Genomic DNA, 17,050 nt, shown 5'->3' on the forward strand with positions numbered 1-17,050 from the left:
CGCATCTTTTGTGTGTTGGGCAACTCGCCCCGGAGGAGCCGCGCGGGGAAGTCTCTTTGTGCGCGCGCCCTTCCCCCCACCCAGGCGGGGGACAATGTCTCAGCCCCGAGGTGAGAGGGGCGTGCGCGCGTGCCGGCCGCGCGTGCACGCGCGTGTGCATGTGCAGGCGCAGCTGCGGGAGGGTGCATGTGCGCGTGCATCTGCGCGTGCATTTGCGCGTGCAACCGCGGGTGCAGCCGCGCGCGCGTGCAACGGCCGCGGGTGCAGCCGCGGGTGCGCGTGCATGTGCACGCGCGCGTGCACTCGCTTGTGCAACTTCGCGGGTGCGTGCGCGTTCGCTTGTGCAACTTGCGGGTGCAGCTTGCGGGTGCGTGTCCGCGTGCGGGTGCACGTGCAGCTGCGGGTGCAACTGCGGGTGCAACTGCGGGTGCATGTGTGCGCGGGCAGCTGCGTGTGCAACCGCGCGTGCACGCGCGGGTGCATGTGCATGCACGGGCGTGGGTGCACGTGCTGCGCGTGCCCGCGCGTTTGCACGCCCGCGCGTCCTGGGGTCGCCGCTCCCGGTGCCGCTCCCGGTGCAGCTCCCGCCGCATTTCCTGCTCCCTGGCGCTGCAGCAGCCCCGCGCTGGCTCCAGCCGGGAGCCGCTCCCGGGATGACCGAGCCCCTCGCCTGCCTTTGGCACGGCCGGGAAAAGGGGGGTGTTGGAGGAGCAGCTGCAGCCGGGGCTCGGTGCGGGGTTAAAGCAAACTTTTAAACAAGTCCGCGAGGGAGATGAAAGGTGAAACTGGAGTGGAGTTACCAGGAATTAAATATATACCTATGTTTCCATGGGAAAGTATTGTTCTCGTGCCAGCGCTGAGATCATTTTCCACCCATTTCTCTCCCCCCCACCCCGTAATATTTGGTAACTTTTGGTCACAGGCAGCAGTGGGGTTTGTCACACCAGCACGCTCCGAGCGTGCAAAAAGGCAGGAACGGAGCGTTTGGGAAGTGCAGGGAGGCAGGAATTGGGTATTTGGGAGCTGCAGAAAGGCAGGAATGGAGCGTTTTGGAACTGCAGGAATGGGAGCATTTAGGAGCTGCAGGAATGGAGCATTTAGGGGCTGCAGAAGTTGAGAATTTAGGAGTTGCAAAAGGGCAGGAATTGGGCATTTTGGAGAAGCAGGAATTGAGCATTTAGGAGCTGCAGAAAGGCAGGAATAGAGCATTCAAGAGCTGCAGGACTTGAGCATTTAGGAGCTGCAGAAACTGAGAATTTGGGAGTTGCAAAAGGGCAAAAATTGAGCATTTAGGAAGGGCAGAAGTTGAGCATTTAGGAGTTGCAAAAGGGCAGGAATTGGGCATTTTGGAGCTGCAGAAGTTGAGAATTTAGGAGTTGCAAAAGGGCAAAAACTGAGCGTTGAGGAGCTGCGAAAGGGCAGGAGTTGAGCACTGAGGAGCGGCAGGAGGGGGTTTGGGAAGGGGACAGCAGTGATTTATTTCTGCCAGCGCGATGGCACAGAGCGCTCGCTCTTTGCTTTTTAACTCGCTGGTTATTCCGGAGAGGCTCTGCCTTGTGCCCTGCAAGGGCGGGGGGAGTGGGAGGAAGTGGAGAATTTAATATTGCAAAAATGCTGCGGGAATGCAACAGCCCCTGCAAGAGCAGGCGGAGGGAGCTTTAAGGAGGAGTTGCTGCGGCCATTCATTGTGGAAATAGATGCCCATATGTCAGCGAGCGGCCACACAGATGCAGCTTTTGGAGCTTTTTGAAGTGCTTGTATTGGATATTGCAGCTTGGCTCTCCCTGGATCCTGCAGCCCTCGCACATACTTGGGATTGGGGGGCGGGGGGGGTGAGAGGTAGCATGTGGCCCGGCAGGAGCAGGTCCCAGACTGGGTTTGGAGCTGCCTCTTGTTGTGTTTATTTATTTATCTATTCAAACTAAGCCGTCTGTGAAGCCTTCCACAGTAATCCTTGCAAGAGAGGATGTTGGGAAGGAGGTGCCTGCACAGCTCTTGCCACACAGTTTTCCTTTGTAGAAGAAAAATGTAAAGTTGTTGTATAATTTATTCCTAATTTGGATTTGCTGTAGTCATCCTTTCCAGCCGAGCAGGGACTTGTAAAAGTTTCCGATGCAAAGAGCCAAGGAAGTTTGATAATGCAGGATTGAACCCGGTGGTACCCAGAGCACTCTGCCACTGGCAAGGAGGGTCCCTGGGAGACCCTTGGGGGGGCAGGGGCTGGCCAGGGGGGTCCCCAAAAAGCCTGGGGGTGGCAAAGGTGGAGCGTGCAGAGGAAGTGACGGGCAGGGACCTGTGCTGGTGGCCCTGCAGGGGTGCTGAGCGTCCCCCACGCTCCCCAGCACCGGCCTTCTGTGTCCTCCCCAGTACCAGGAAAAAGGGAAGATGGAAGTAGCCAACCCACAAAACATGATCTCAATGAATGGCATCATTCTTGAGTCCCGTTCCCGTCCTCCTCGCGCTCCGCAGCACCAGTGCCTGAGCCCGCATTCCTCGCACGGATAACTTTTCCAAGTTCAGCTGTTCAGGCCGAGCTTTTGCTCGGGAAGGGGTTTCAGCTCCAGGGTTTGCACCAGAGGTGTCGTTCTTTGGGATGAATTAAGGGAGGCATAATCTGCATTTCGGGATCGGCTTTCATGTGTTGCACAGGAGGTTCCTCAGCAGCTCTTGAAAATACAGCCCAGAGCCCCAGCCAGCTGCTGAGCCCTCTCCCTGCTTTGAATCCTTTCCAGAGTTGTTCTGAGAATCTGCCAGAGATGAATTTTTTTGATGCAGCCTGTCAGGGGAACATGTGAGCAGCAGAGTTGTTCTTATTCCCTGCAAGGAATCCCACCTGGTTCAGGGGGATCCTACCTGTGCCACGTGAACAATGGGAGGGGCTCTGCCTCCTGCATAGTCTATAAAGGTTAAAACTCTCCCTGAAATCCAGAAACAACACTTTCCTTCTGGCCCTTTCCATAGCAGGAATGAGCAGATGCCTCCAGCGTTGTGCTCGTGGTTCTCAGCCACATTACCTGTCCTGATGGGCTCCCTGAGGGTCCATCCAAATACAAAATCCACCTGAAGTCACTGACATCCCTGCATTTCACCCTGTGCTTGTTCCTACCTTCATTCCCTCTTTTAAACTGCACACTGGTATTTTTTTGTTGGATGGACCAATCCATAGCCAGTCAGCTTTTCCTGGGCACAGCAGGTTCCTGCAGCCTGTTCCGTTCCTCACCTTCGGAGTTGAGCCTGCTCTGGCCCAGAGGGCCTTGATGTTGATGGGAGTTCAGAAGTTGAATCGTTGCCCAAATCCAGCCCGTTTGGCTGTCATGACTAATAGGATATTATTTGGGAAGAGGAGGGGGGAGAAAAAGCAGAAGTCCATATTAATTTCAAGCCAAGTGCAGTTTGAGGCTGTAAATCTGAACTCTGGTGACAGCAGATACATAGAAGAGTCTCCCAAATTCCTTGCAATGGGGGAATTATTCTCTGGTAAAACCCACATGGGAGAAAACACCTGCAAATATGCAATTTTCTCCACTGAAATCAGAAAAGGGAAGGGGGAGCAGTACCCATTAGAGCACTGATTCATAAATACATGGAAATTATATTTAAACTAAGTATTGCTGCCTGTTGATCTCCCACCTAAACCTCAGACTTTGTTGTTTCAAATACAGTTCTCAGTGCTCCAGCTGCAAAGGGAGGCTGGGATTATGAGCAGCACGTCCCACGTGATGCTGGCTGAGCATGCACCCTATGGACTTTGACCCAAGGCCCTGCACCTATTCCAAACACCAGTTTTGTGTGAGACACTCTTGCTTTCCCCAGCTAGAAGTCTCAGTGGAGCAGCTGTAAAGCCAAAATGTGAGTTGTTGGTGTTTTTTTTGAAGCCCTAGGTAGGTGGCAGGTTGTTGCTGGTGTAAGATTAACCTGCAGGCAGCTCCTGTGGCTTGTGCAATGTGCATTTTGCCTTGTCAGCACCACCTCAGCTTCTCCCCACTTGCACACTCCCATGACACAGGCACTTGGCAAGGGCACGGGGAGCAAAGCCATGGCACGGTCAGGTGCAAGCCTAGCAAAGCCTGGACTAGCAGCAAATTTCAGCTCGAGTTGTTGATTTATTTTTAATTAAATTTTTTTTTAAGGGTGCCCTGTTGAATTAGTTTAGGTGCTGCCTGCTGTGCTGCAGTGCTGGAGGTGCCTGTGTGCCTGCTTTGAGTGAAGAGGGGGCAAATGTTTATAAAGAGGTTTAAAAACCTCGTGTAATGCCAGGCTGGAGGAATTACCCAGCTCGGGAAGAAGGAAAACCTGGTTGGGGCAGAAAGTGTTTGGCTGGAGATGATGTCTGGCATGAACCAAAGCACTGCTGTGCCCAGGTGAGCCAGTGGGAGCTGGGACACCTGGGTGAGCCCCTGCCTTCCCCCTGCACTGCTCTGAGGTGTTTGTAGGGTGCCCTGTCCCCGTGTCCCAACCCGTCCCAGCACTGCTCAGGGCAGCAGCTCCTGGGTGCCACCCAGGCTCCTGGCAGGGACAGGACATAAACAATTTAAAAGCTCAAACTAGAAGCAATTCTAGCAGTAAAAGTGCAAAGTTGCAGGAAAAAGGGAGCAGAGAGCTGAGTGCTCCTGCCAGGCTCCTCAGTGCCACACCGAGCGTGGCTCCTTTTTGTTGTTTTAGTCACCAAAACCTCGGCGCTTCCTGGGGGTGAATTCCCTCCCGTGACACATCCACAAGCTGCTAAGGTGAAGCGAATGACGCTCCTCAAAAACCACAGGAGTTGTTTGGAGAGATGAGACACCTCACTGCTCCCAGGGTATGGAGCCGTGCAACGTGGTTACAGCAGGTTTGCACACTCTGGGTCCTGTAGTTGCAAATACACAAGATGACTAAAAAGTTGCCTTTTCCCCCCAAACAGTGCCTGTGTTTGTTGTCACTTGGGCTTTTTTTGTTTCTGAAAACAGCTCTGACAACACCTCTAGAAGTCTCTCCAAAAAGGATTGAAAACCAACACACCTGAAAAAAGCTCTGATCCTTTTTTTAAGCTGGAAAAAGAAAAATAGTGTGGGAGTTTTGTTGGCACAGGAGTGGGGATGCTTTTCAGCCCTCTGCAAACACACTTAGAGGCCCAGGGCTTGTTACCCTGGTCATTGTGATGATTCCCAACCCTTCCCCAAGGCATTCACCCCATGAACTTGCATTCTGATGCTGCTGCAGCTCCAGAGGCAAAGCTGACACCTGACAGGGAGTGCAAGCACAGGGCAGGTCACAGCTGTGATGACAGAGGGTGGCACGAGCAATTCTGAGTAAGAGTTACTCACCAGGTGTCCCTTCCTGCTGTCACTCACGTTCTGGGGGACCATTTTGGGGTGCATTTTACAAGTTGGCAGCATGACCACCAGCAGCATCATTAGCTGAAGTGTTGAGTCAGCCTCCAGTGGCCGGAGAAATTGCAGGAGTGTTCTTTCAGTTTGAGACATGGACAGAGCTGTAATTAAAAAAAATAAAAATCTCTTTCATTACCTGTGGAGTTACTTAGCTCCGTTCCTTAGGGCCTGTCTGGGAATAGTTGAAGGGATTAGCATTATCAGCTAGAGCAGTGTTAGCAGGGAAGCAGATCCAGGAGGCTGGAGCGGTGCCACGTCAGATATTATGGTCTGTGGTGGCCAAGTGATGAAGGCCATTCGGTGCAATTTCCATATCTGCTCATTGCGCAAAAAGTCGGGGATTTTTTTTGCTTTTGTCTTCCAAATCCACAATATTCTGCACTTGACAAGTGTGAATGGAAAATGACTCCTGCTCAGTGACCTTGGCACAGTGAAAGCAGTTTGGAGAGGGGAGGTCTGGGGCTGTTGCTTGTAGGGCTTTCTCTTGCCTCAAAGCCAGAATTAAACCCAGCCTTCAAACCTCCCCGTCCTTTTAAACTGGGAATTCCAAACACAGAGTGTTCGTCCCACCGTGAAAGCCTCCAGGCATTTTTGAGTCCTCTTTACTTTGGAGATGGTGCTGAGAAATGCTGGACATCCTCAGTGGGATCTCCAAGAAGCTGCTCATGCATCCTGGTCTGCTGGTGCTGTCAGAGCTGTGGCAGTTCCCTTTGGATTTGCATCCCATCCTCAAGCAGGAGCCTGGATTTGTAGGGGCAGGGTAAGAGATGGCATCAAGGAATGCTCTGGGGTAGGAGCTACACTGGCTGCTCCCCCCAGTTGCTGTTGGAGCAGTGGCTGTGGCTTGTTGGGCTGCAAAACCTGAGTGCTGTGAAGCCCAATGCAAACAACCTCTGCAGCTGGGGTAGGGTTTCAGATTTGTAAGGAGAAAAAGCTTTTTTTTTCCCCTTACTCGAGCAGGAAAACTTCACAGAGCAAAGCTGATCCAGTTTCTTGCTGGTGCTGTTTTGTTAGCCTACTTAGCCTGCAATTTTATAATCAAGGCTGGGTTTTCTTAGCCTGCACCCAGGCAGATCAAAAATCGTGAGAAGAACTGAAGCCCGAGCAGCAGCCACTTCTGCTGCATTCAGATGAAAACAGTGGGGGGACAAAAAAAGAAAGAAAAAACCCAGCAGAAGTTGCAGATGAGATGCCAAAGATAAGGCAGCAATAGAAAATCGGTGCAGGAGTCAACACTTCAGTGTCTGCAAGAAGAGGCCTTTAATGAAGGCTGAATCAGCACGGACTCGGGAGCTGCTTTTGAAGGAGAATCTTTTTCTAAACAAAAATATGTAATTGCACTCAATGAAAAATGCTTATCAGTGCCAAATGGCCTCAGAGCATCGTGTGGCTGCTCTGTGCAAGTCCCAGGCACCGTGCTTGTGTGCCTGTGTTCATCCTGCACTGGGGGCTGATCCCCGAGTTCCTCGCTCCTGCGTTTTCAGCAGGGCTCATTTCACACTCAAGCAACAAGTTATAAAAATTACAGCTTCACTCCATGGTATCATTCCTCTCGTGAATGTTTATTGCTTCTCCAGTAGTTCAAGGTCAGATATAGAAAATGACTCAAAAGTCTTTTGTTGTTCTGACAGCTCTGAAGTGATGGAAGGCCCAATCCAGCAAAGACAAACCTTCCCAGAGAGCTGGCACCAAAAGGGAACGGAGGGAGAATATTTTAAAGGCAAACCCGGCATTGATTACTGACGTTTAAAGTAGGTTCGGATCAGATATTAAGGAAAAATTTTTTCCTGTGGGGGTGGTGAGGCACAGGGTGCCCAGAGAAGCTGTGGCTGCCCCTGGATCCCTGGAAGTGTCCAAGGCCAGGTTGGGCAGGGCTTGGAGCAGCCTGGGATAGTGGAAGGTGTCCCTGCCTGTGGAATGAGATAAGTTTTGAGGTCTTTTCCAACCCAAACCATTCCATGACTGGGTGACTGTTTCCCTGGATCTGCTCCGCTCTGTCTGCTCTCAGCACCTCCATGTGCAGCAGCCCCATCAGAGCCTGCTGGAGTGCCAGGCTGCCTCAAGTACCTGCACACAGGAGGGAAACAATCCCTGCCAGAGCAGGGCACATGAGCTCAGAAGGTCCCTCTGGCACCGGCTCTGCCTGCAGGGTTTGTGCAGCACCAAGCACAGCCCTGGGCTCAGCTCCTTCTTGCAGGGCACCTCTCCAGCGCTGGCAGCTGCCCCCAAGTTGGAGCCACACTTCCAGCTTGGATTTCAACACAGCCTTTCTGCTAGGGCTGCTTTAATTGCCTGCAGTTAGGGTCTCCAGCGCTGCAAAAGGATGGAGAAACAAAACCCGGTCTGGCTTTGTAAGGGCTAGGATTGATTTCTTCTCTCAACCAGCTGATGCTGTGACCTTTCAGAAAGGAACTGCCAGCCTGTGACTGTGGGGTTTGTGCATGTGACTGCCCAGGGTTAAAACACAAATACGGGATATTTCTTGTAGTTTTATCCAAGGAGAGGAGCACCTGTAGGAGCTGAGAATAGCTGAAGGAAGAGACAGGGACTTTACGTGCTGTCATCAAAATGCCAAAACCCCTTTGGGCTAAGCTACATCTTAAGTAGATTTGTTTAAGCACTTGACAAAAACGCCTTGAGCACAAGTCCAAGGCACAGCATGGGGCTCTGGCAGCCCTGAGGGGCTCTGGGGTGCAGGGGGTCACCCCAACCCCTGCAGAAGGGGGTCAGGCTCTGGCCAGCTGGGGCTCTGCTGGCTCTGAGCTGCAGACACAGCTCTGACTACGGTGTCCTTGCAGGTCTGGCAGTAGCAATAGGACAGGGCGGCTGCTGCACCTAAATATGAGCAGCACTGAGGTTTGGGATGTGGAGATGTAGATAAATCCTGCAGTCAGTCCCCTCTTGCAGGTTGAAGAGGAAGATGCTGCTGGTTAATGCGGAAGTTCCCTCCCAAGCAGACCTTGGTGCTTAACCATGTTAATTAAATGCTTTCAAAAACCACAAGATTGACCTTCACTGCATGCCCACAGATTTTTCTCTCATTTAACAAGCAGAGGGTTGTCAGAGTAGCCTATTAAAGGAGAAGAAAGGCAATGCTCTAATACTGTTGGGTTTTGACCTGTTCCAAGGTGTTTTTCTGGTTTTTAACTCCTAAGAGACGAAAACTGCAATCCCGTAACAACCTACCAGGAGAAACCAGGCTGGGACAAGGAGTTCTTGCCAGAAACAAGACATAAAATCTGATAAAATAGTGAACATAATACTTACAATTGATGTTTTTTCAGATATCTATGCAATAAGATATCTGATAACCAAGACAACCATTAAATCTACAGGTCCTTGTGTAGCCAGAGAGCTGTTGCTGTGTGACATGGAATTATCCTTTGGGAGAGACCCTCTGGAAAAAAATAAAGGCAAATAACACAGACTCTGACTTCCTTACCTTTCCCAATGACACCAGCAATTTGCTCATTACTAATAAAACTTTGGAACCTTTCTACAGAGAATTTGGATTCCTGCCAAGGAATCAGTTTTATAAATTAACCACAAGAGCAGATTGTGCATTGCGTGGAAGGACATCCCACATCCCAAAGCAGCCCCCTGACAGCAGCATCGGAACTGGAGGGAGAGCCCAAAATAACCCCTGGCAGCTGGGGAGGGCGACACCGATGCTGCACTCAGAGATGATGAGAAACAAGTTGCTTTCTGGAGACAAGAAATGAAAAAATTCTTCACTGAAAGAGTGATTGGGCACTGGAATTGTCTGCTCAGGGAGGTGTTGGAGTCACCATCCCTGGACGTGTTTAAAAAAAGACTGGATGTGGCACTCAGTGCCATGGTTTAGTTGATGAGGAGGTGTTGGGTCATGGCTTGGACTTGATGATCTCAAAGGTCTTTTCCAGCCTGGTTCATTCCATGATTCTGTGGAGTGAGACAAGGCTGAATTCGCAGGGTTTGGCAGAGAGAAGGACCCCAGGGCTTGCACCTCTGCGGGTCCCTGTGGGGTGCCAGCAAGGGAGTGTGCCCTGGGAATGTCCCTTCCTTGGAGCCACCTGAGCTGGGCAGCACCTTGGGCTTCCTCCTAGCATGACTTCAGCTCCATTCATGTCACCAGGCAGCTTCCTTTAAAGCCAGGCATGCCGTTTTTTCCCTTTCTTTTTTTTCCTTCCCCTCAAAAACATTTGGTACTTCCCCCGCAAGAAATCAGGAGCTTGCTGTCTGATAAGGGGCTGGAACAGCTTCCTGCAGTAGCAGAGAATTCCTCCTCTGGCTCTTCCTGCGCCGAGCCAGAACAATGCCAGTGCTTCCAGCGTCACTTTACCTCGGAGCACCCTCATTTAGGGTCCATCCTGTGCGAGCATCTCCGGCCAAGGGGGGCTGCTTTTCCAGCAGTTTGCTTTAAAAAGGGTTTTTAAAAAGGCATCGCCACAGCAGAAAGGCAGGAGCAATCCTGAGGTTCACTCAGAGCTGATGCAGAGCAGGGCCCTGTTTGGAACAGTAGAGGCTGGAGAATTTTTTTTCTTTTCCCTTAAAGGAGAGGCTAAATAGGATTTTTTTCGTGTCTTCATGCTGAAAGTGCACACGCACGTGCTAAACTCAGCGTCCGAGTCCTTTTGCAGGACTCAGTGGGACCAAATGTGCTTGAGTGGGGTTGAGCACACACATAAGAATTTACAAGGTTGGGATATATTTTGTCCTGGTTGCTAAGTGGGATGGACACTATGGATCTGTGTTGATGATTTATGTTACCCTGCTTCTCTTGGTTACTTTTTCCCCCCCATTTCTGCTTATCTGCTCATGCACATGGGAAGCAGTATCATTTTGGGGAGTTTGTGTGTATAAGTGAAACTACAGCCTCAAACCTCACATGGGGAGTTCTGTGGGGGCTTTGACAGAAAGGCTCATGAAGGGAGGTTTGTATTTTCAGCTCCTGCTTTAGAAGGCTGGGTGGAGAGGTGTGACCTGACGGGCTTTGATTCACGTGGACATATGTAGAGAGAAAAAAATCTGCCCACTTGTGTCACTTTATTGGGAGGACAAGACTTGCTGCTGCCACAAGTCTGTCACAGTGCTGTGCTGTCATGGATTTCTTCAGTGTGTTCTCCAAACTGAGATAAAATTGCATGATAAAAATTGGGGAAAGGCTTTTGATCTTTATATAGGGCTCGTGTTTTTTATATTCCAGACAAGCAAATGTGTGCTCTTCAGCCTGGAGGAGGCTGAGGAGAGATCTCGGCAATCTGCAGCTTCCTCCCGAGGGGCAGCTCCAATCTCTGCTCGCTGTGACAGGGACAGGAACCTGGGGATGGCTGGAGCTGTGTCAGGACAGGGTTAGGTTGGATTATCAGGGAAAGGTGTGGGCACTGCCCAGGCTCCCCAGGGAATGGGCACGGCCCCGAGGCTGCCAGAGCTCCAGGAGCGTTTGGACAGCGCTGCCAGGGATGCCCAGGGTGGGGTTGTTGGGGTGTCTGTGCAGAGCCAGGAGCTGGGCTGCATGATCCCTGTGGGTCCCTTCCAGCTCAGGATATTCTGGGATTCTTTGGAGGTGTCTGGAAGGTCGTGCTCTCTGACCTCTGGCTAAAATGGGTTTGAACTTGAAAGAGCTTCCCTGGGAGCTGCATCCACCTTGCCCTGCACAGCCTGGAGCTCCTGGAGCCTTCCTGCTGTGCCAGCCTGCTCTGCCGAGGTGTTTGCAGCACCCAGAGCTGGTGCCCGTGGTCTCACTGCTGCTGCCATGGTGGTGCTGGAGCAGCTCCAGTCCTCGCCTCTCTGTGCCCATGGGCTCCTGGAGCAGCCCCTGTCGCTGCTGGCCGTGCCATAACAGGAGGGCAGTGCCCGGAGCTGCGGCGCTGGAGCCCTGGGTGGTGCCAGGGCTCAGAGGGGACGTGGGTTTGGGTTCCTGTGGCTTCTCCCTGGGAATGGTGTTCCTGGGTGTAGGACCTACCCTTTTGCTGGAGGCATTGCCAGCAGAGGGAGCAGGAGTTAGTTCCTCCCCTCTGCGCTGTCTGGGACTATAAAATGCCATCTTTAATAACTGAGATATAAAAATAAGCAAGCTCTTACATCATTAAAGAATAGTGGGAGAGCTGTGTGATGGTGTGGCACAAAGGCAGGTTGATCAAAGCCTTGACCATGTTGAAACTTAATCACAATATTTGGCTGGACCTTTGCAAAAATTCCCCGTGAGTATATGCAAGGAAGCAGATCCTCTCCTTCCGTGCCAGAGCTGCTGGTGTTGTGGTGTTCCTCTAATGCAGGAAAACTCACTGGGCAAAGTTGCCACCTGATTTCTGACCTGCACATGGATGAACACAGCCCTGCTGTTCATCAGGGCCTTCTGCAGAAGGCGAGGATGCTTGATAAAGAAATGGCTTGTGGCACATTCCTCTGTTTCCACCTGGCTCTAAAAGTCATTGATATTTTATAGCTCATGGCATGACCAAATCAATGGGCAGTTTTCTTTCTGTGGAGCATAAATGGCCCATTTTTTCCCAAGGTATCTTTACTCAGGAGCAGAAAATTATAACTCCCAAGTTTTACATGCAGAGCATCAGCAGGAGATGTCTGATAGCAGTGCAGCTGAAATGTCCAAATTTACAATATGCTGAACAAACCCAATCTGTGCTTGGTAAAATGAGACTCCTGTGGCTGCCTGGAGCCCCTGGTGACAGCAATAAAACTGTACCTCACATTGCCCTGATTGGATTTTGTTGCAGCCTTTTGTGAGGGTGATGGCACCAGGACACGTATCCCACAGGGGAGGTGCTCATTGAGCAAAAACATCTCCGTGGGGGAATGGGGCTGCATTAAGGCGTGGGGAGCAGGAGCTGGAGGATGAAATTTCCATGCATTCTCTTCTGGGGACAGGGACACCCCAGAGGGGCTGTTGGCAGGGCTCCCCAGGTGAGCCCTTCCTGTCCCAGTCACACCCTTTTGATATCCAGGCCCTGCTTTTCTCATGTTTAAATCTCCTGACTCCCTTAGGCTGGACAAGCCTCAGCACTTGCCCACAGGGCTTTGCCAGTGGGTGCTACAAGGCAGCATCAGGAAGCTGTCTGTGTGTGGGGTGTCAGGCTGTCCCTTTTGGGGCTGAAGGCTGGGCTGAAAGCTGTAGCCAGCTGCTACAGCTAAGCCAGGAGTCTGGCACAGCCTTTACATCCCTGACCCTGCTCAGCCTGGCACTTAGGCCAGCCTTGATGGGAACGTGAGCTCAGGCTGAGCACGTGCTTAAACCCGAGCAGCAGCAAGGCCCAGGAACGCTCCCAGCTGGAGCCGCGGTCGGGCTGTGCCCGCAGCAGCATCAGCGAGCGGGTGGCAGTGTCACCTTCCTGTCCAAAGCCATTTGCCTTTCTCCGTGCTGGCAGCACAGCTGGCAGCTCCAGGAGGCCCTGGCTCGCCAAGTGGGTGCTGGCACTGCCAGGCTGGCTGCCCCTGCAGCCGGGGCAGAGGCAGGAGCTGGTCTGTGTACTCAGGGGAGATGCAGCTCTGCTGCAGAGCTCCCACTCTGCTGCTTCAAAACTCCTTTGCAAGATCTGCTGAGAGAAAATCCCAGCTACACCGAGCACATTAGAAACCTGAAAAACAATATTGGAGCTGGAGAGAGACCTTGAACAAAAATGTGTCTGTGGGGAAAGAAAATTGGGGTTGAGGCTCAGCAGAGCAGGGGGGAATGGAGTTGAACTCGATGATCCTTGTGTGTCCCTTCCAACTCAGGATATTCTGTAATTGTATGAGGTGGATTCTTTACTATTGGGAGCAGTGGGTTTGGGAAGTACAGAAGTGTTTGTAGCTGGGCTGGGGCTCATGGATTTAAGGCAAATCCTGCTCCCCTCATGACTGAGGCAGATGGAGCACCTGCTTTTGTGTTAAATGTGGGACAGTGGCTGCTGCCCGCTTGGGGTATGTGTGGGAAGTTGGTCAGAGCCCCGTGGTCACTCATGGTGGTGTTCTGAGGTGAAATCTTGGTGGATAAGGGGAAGTAAAAAAACACGAGTGGAGAACTGGAAGTGATGCCCAGCTCATGGGCAAACCCATAGCATCCCCTCAGCTCACCCACTGGCTGTGGGAGCTTCATCCCCTCATCCATGGGGCTGCATGGGGGGCACCCACTGGCATGGCAGAGTCCCTTGGAAGACTCCATAGGGTACTGCTGCTGCCCTGAGGAGCAAAGCCCTCCCTGCCTTCTGTTGGAGGGGCAGAGCCAGGCAGAAAGGCTAGGATAAGACACAATGCAGCAATATTTGGGAAGCTCTTGGCCCTTCTGTGCTGCTTTTCTGCTGCTGGCAGGTGTGGGAGGTGTCTGTGCCCCTGCCCATGTGTCCCCTGTGCCCGGGCAGAGCCCACCCCCTCCTCTGCCCACCTCCTCCCCATCCCACCTCCTGCTCTGCCATGGGCAGGTGCTCTTTGGCACGGGGAAAACAGACACAGAGGTAGTGGCAGTGAAAGCAGCCTCGTCCTCCAAATCCTCCTGCACAAAAGCCCTTTTGTTCCCCGGGTGAATTCCAAGAGCTTTCCTCCAGTTTTGATTCCAGTAAACTCCCACTGCAAGCAGACAGGCGAGGGCTGAAAACAAAGCGGCAGCAAAATGAAAAGTCCCTTGTAAAAAACCCCGGCCAGGGCTGGAGGCTCTTGTCTAACAGCTTTCCTGGCCTGCAACTCCTGTGGATTTCCTGATTGGAGATAAGCAGCAAAGAAAACAAGCTCTAGGATGGGGAAGCAGCGAGGCCAGTGGACCTTGGCAGAAGGAAAATGGGGCTGTGATTTATGGTGTGCAGGGGAGTGGGGGAGCGCCTGCCCCATCCGCTGGCTCCCCGGAGCTCCACTGCTGGGATTTCTCATGATATGGGGGAAGGGGAGAGGCCATGAGGCTCCAGTGGCCTGTGTTGCTCCGTGGGGTCTCCATCATCACCACATCTTTCCCAGAGCAGCCAGGAGGATGTGGCCATCTCACTGCTGGAAGCCACAAGGATTGCAACCAGCTCCAGTGACCACAAGGAGCACAAAGCCCAGTCCTTTAGGGCATCTCTTGGACCCCAGCAGGATTTCCCTGAACCTTGGCTGTGTGTTTCTTGCAGCTTCCCTGTCGTGCAGCTGTGAGTGATTTGTAGGATTTGAGGGCATTTGGGACTGTGTGATGGGAGGAGTGGAAGGGATGCTTGGGCCACCTGTGAAATCAAGTTGCTGGGTGGAAAAACAGTTAAGCAAAAGAAGGTGAGAAGAAGGAAGAGGCTTTGGTCCCGAGGGGATGCCTGTCAGGCTGTTGGAGATGGGAGGGCGCATGGACAAAGCATGGAATTCTGCATTTGTGGGCTGCATCCTTTGGCAGCTGCTGACATCCTCATCCATGGAAGTCCCTTGCTTTGGGGGATGTGACGCGGAGCCCGCAGCTGCAGAGGCGCTTCTGCCTGAATTCCTCACTGCACACACCGGGCAGAGGGGACACGCAGACAGGGCTTGTGCAGCTTTGGGTGTTGGTGAGATCCTTGTGGGTCCCTTTTAGCAGGGTGTTTGTGATTCTCCATCTCACCCATGGCCATGCATGGGGCTGTTAGGGGTGATATTTGAGTATGCACATGCTGGTGCTCATCCCTTGCACACCACCGCCTCCTCCCCTCTTCAGCCCGTGGATCCGAGGCACTGCCAGTTCCTCACAGAGCCTCTTGCAGCTGGGGTGAATCAGCAGAGAGCTGAACATTCCCACCTTGCACTCGCCTGGGAGGAGAGTGATTGGGATCTCCGAGGGCTGGTGCAGGGGTCAGCTTGGGGCAGCCGAGCCCCGGGTGGGTGGAATTCCCTGGGATCAGGTGCCCGGCTCAGGTGTGTGTGGGGTGGTGATGCCACTGCACGGAGGTGCTGCCGTTTGGGAGGAGCTGTTCCTTTGCCCCAGGCCACCGGAGCAGCTGGATGCACATGCCAGATGAGTTCAGCCAGTGTTGTAACAGGGTTTTTAATATTCCAGTCTCCTGTGGCCTGTGCTGAAAGCTGTAGGCAGGCAACGAGCTCCTATCTCCCATTCGCACCTAAGGGACCACGGATTTCAGGCTGCTTTGCATTGCAGCTGCTGTCTGACGGGAAGCTGGCTGATCCTGGCAGGGCAGGGTGTCAGGGGAGGGCTCTGTGTGGCCTTGTCACATCTGCAGATGCCAGCGTGGTGCTGGCACCAGCTCAGCAGGAACAGGACGGGTGGCCCCGCGCTGTTCCTGTGATGGATTGGAAGTGATGCTGTCTGGGCTGGGAAGGGACATTGTCTGGCAAAGCTGTTTGTTGTCACCTCCCCATTAGCATCAGGAGAGAGCATGTGGCTGCTCTTTGCTGATCTGTGAGTGTGGAAATGGGCACTGAAGGCCTCATTCCCTCTCATGTTGGTTTTCCTGCAGGCCAGCACTGGAAGGGGGTGGAGGAAACACATTGGACCAGAGCCCAGTTGGGAAGAGAAATCCATGGTGCTGGAATGTCCAAGCCAGTGTGGCAGCCCATGAAACAGCTCAGTGAGGTGTCCGTGAGTTCCACAGGACAAAAAGGATCCTGAACTCCCATACCTTTAGGATCATCTCCATTAGATGACCCTCCTTCATCTCCAGACTGGCCCTGGGTGCTGGTGTCCCACAATACCTGCTGGATGGTTGCTCCAGCATGTGATTATCCCAGTGCTCCCTGCAGGAGCTGCAGGGGGGCTCAAGTTTGTTTGGTGGGGGGCTCCAGGGGGTACAGAATTGCCCCAAAGCTGTATCAGCTCCCCATCCCCTCCCCAGCATCCCTGCAGCCCCTCCTCAGGGCATGTGTTAGCACAGAATCTCATGTCTGATCTCTATCAAAGTGTCTCTTCCTCTTTGCACTCAGAAGGTCTGAATTCTTCTAGAATTTGGAAATGCACTCTTATCAGAGTGACAGACAGACTCTCGTAACCAAAATGTGCAGATAAACAAGAAGAAATTGCATCCCTCTGGTTTCAGTATTGACATGAGTAATCCAGCAGCCCGCAGCCCTTTTGCAGGGTGTGTTAAGAGGAAAATGGGCAGAGTAAGAGAGATTAGCCCAAAATTACCTTCAAAATTGAATTACTGAAATACAGAGCTTGAAAGGTGGACAAATAGGTCCTGATATTTGCAGAGTTTGGTGACATTTCTGTCTGTGTCTGCACTGCAGGATCCACAGATTAAGCCTGCTGGAGTCCGTGTTGCAGAGCTCTCTGCTCTGCCTTGTTCCAGTGTTTTCTTCTGGTGCTGTTCAGAGCTTCTCCTGCTGGAGGCCGGTCTGAGGCAGGCACGAAGCCCTGACCTTGTGATTTTACCTCGCAGCAAAGCTGAAGATCTTTGTCTCCGCGGTGTTTGTGCCTCAGCAGGGCTGACCTACGTCAGCCGCCGCCGGTCGGGAGCGCGGCTCCCGCGGCAGAGCCAGGCCCTGGGCCGCAAATAACCCTGGCATTGCTCAACCCCGCCACTGGTTCACCGGGTGCACCTCGCCCGCTCCCTCACAGCCCTGCTATTTTGGTTTGGAGCCTCTCCTGCCAGGGGTTTATTACAGGTTGCAGGGTTGAGTCAGAGGAGCGAGTTCAGCCCTGCGACGGAGAAACCCCGGGGCAGCTGCTGGCATGGCTGGGTGCTGGGACGTGGCTGGGTGCTGGGGCATGGCTGGGTGCTGGGACGTGGCTGGGTGCTGGGACGTGGCTGTGTGCTGGGACG

The 17,050-nt window shown here is 52.8% G+C and overlaps 1 protein-coding gene across 1 annotated transcript in view; it reads left to right on the forward strand.

Annotated features, from left to right (window-relative positions):
• The first annotated feature begins 6 nt into the window (after positions 1 to 6).
• Positions 7 to 17,050, forward strand: part of MAP2K6 (mitogen-activated protein kinase kinase 6) — a 52,244-nt gene continuing 35,200 nt past the window's right edge. Inside the window, exon 1 of the mRNA XM_042025512.1 lies at positions 7 to 110. Coding sequence (XP_041881446.1) covers positions 95 to 110 — 16 coding nt within the window. The 5' untranslated portion in view covers positions 7 to 94. The remainder of the gene's footprint in view (positions 111 to 17,050) is intronic.

This window comes from Corvus kubaryi, unplaced genomic scaffold (assembly GCF_017639235.1).
Source record: "Corvus kubaryi isolate FWS band 111438036 unplaced genomic scaffold, C.kubaryi_AGA036_p1.0 37272, whole genome shotgun sequence".
Lineage (NCBI taxonomy): Eukaryota > Metazoa > Chordata > Aves > Passeriformes > Corvidae > Corvus > Corvus kubaryi.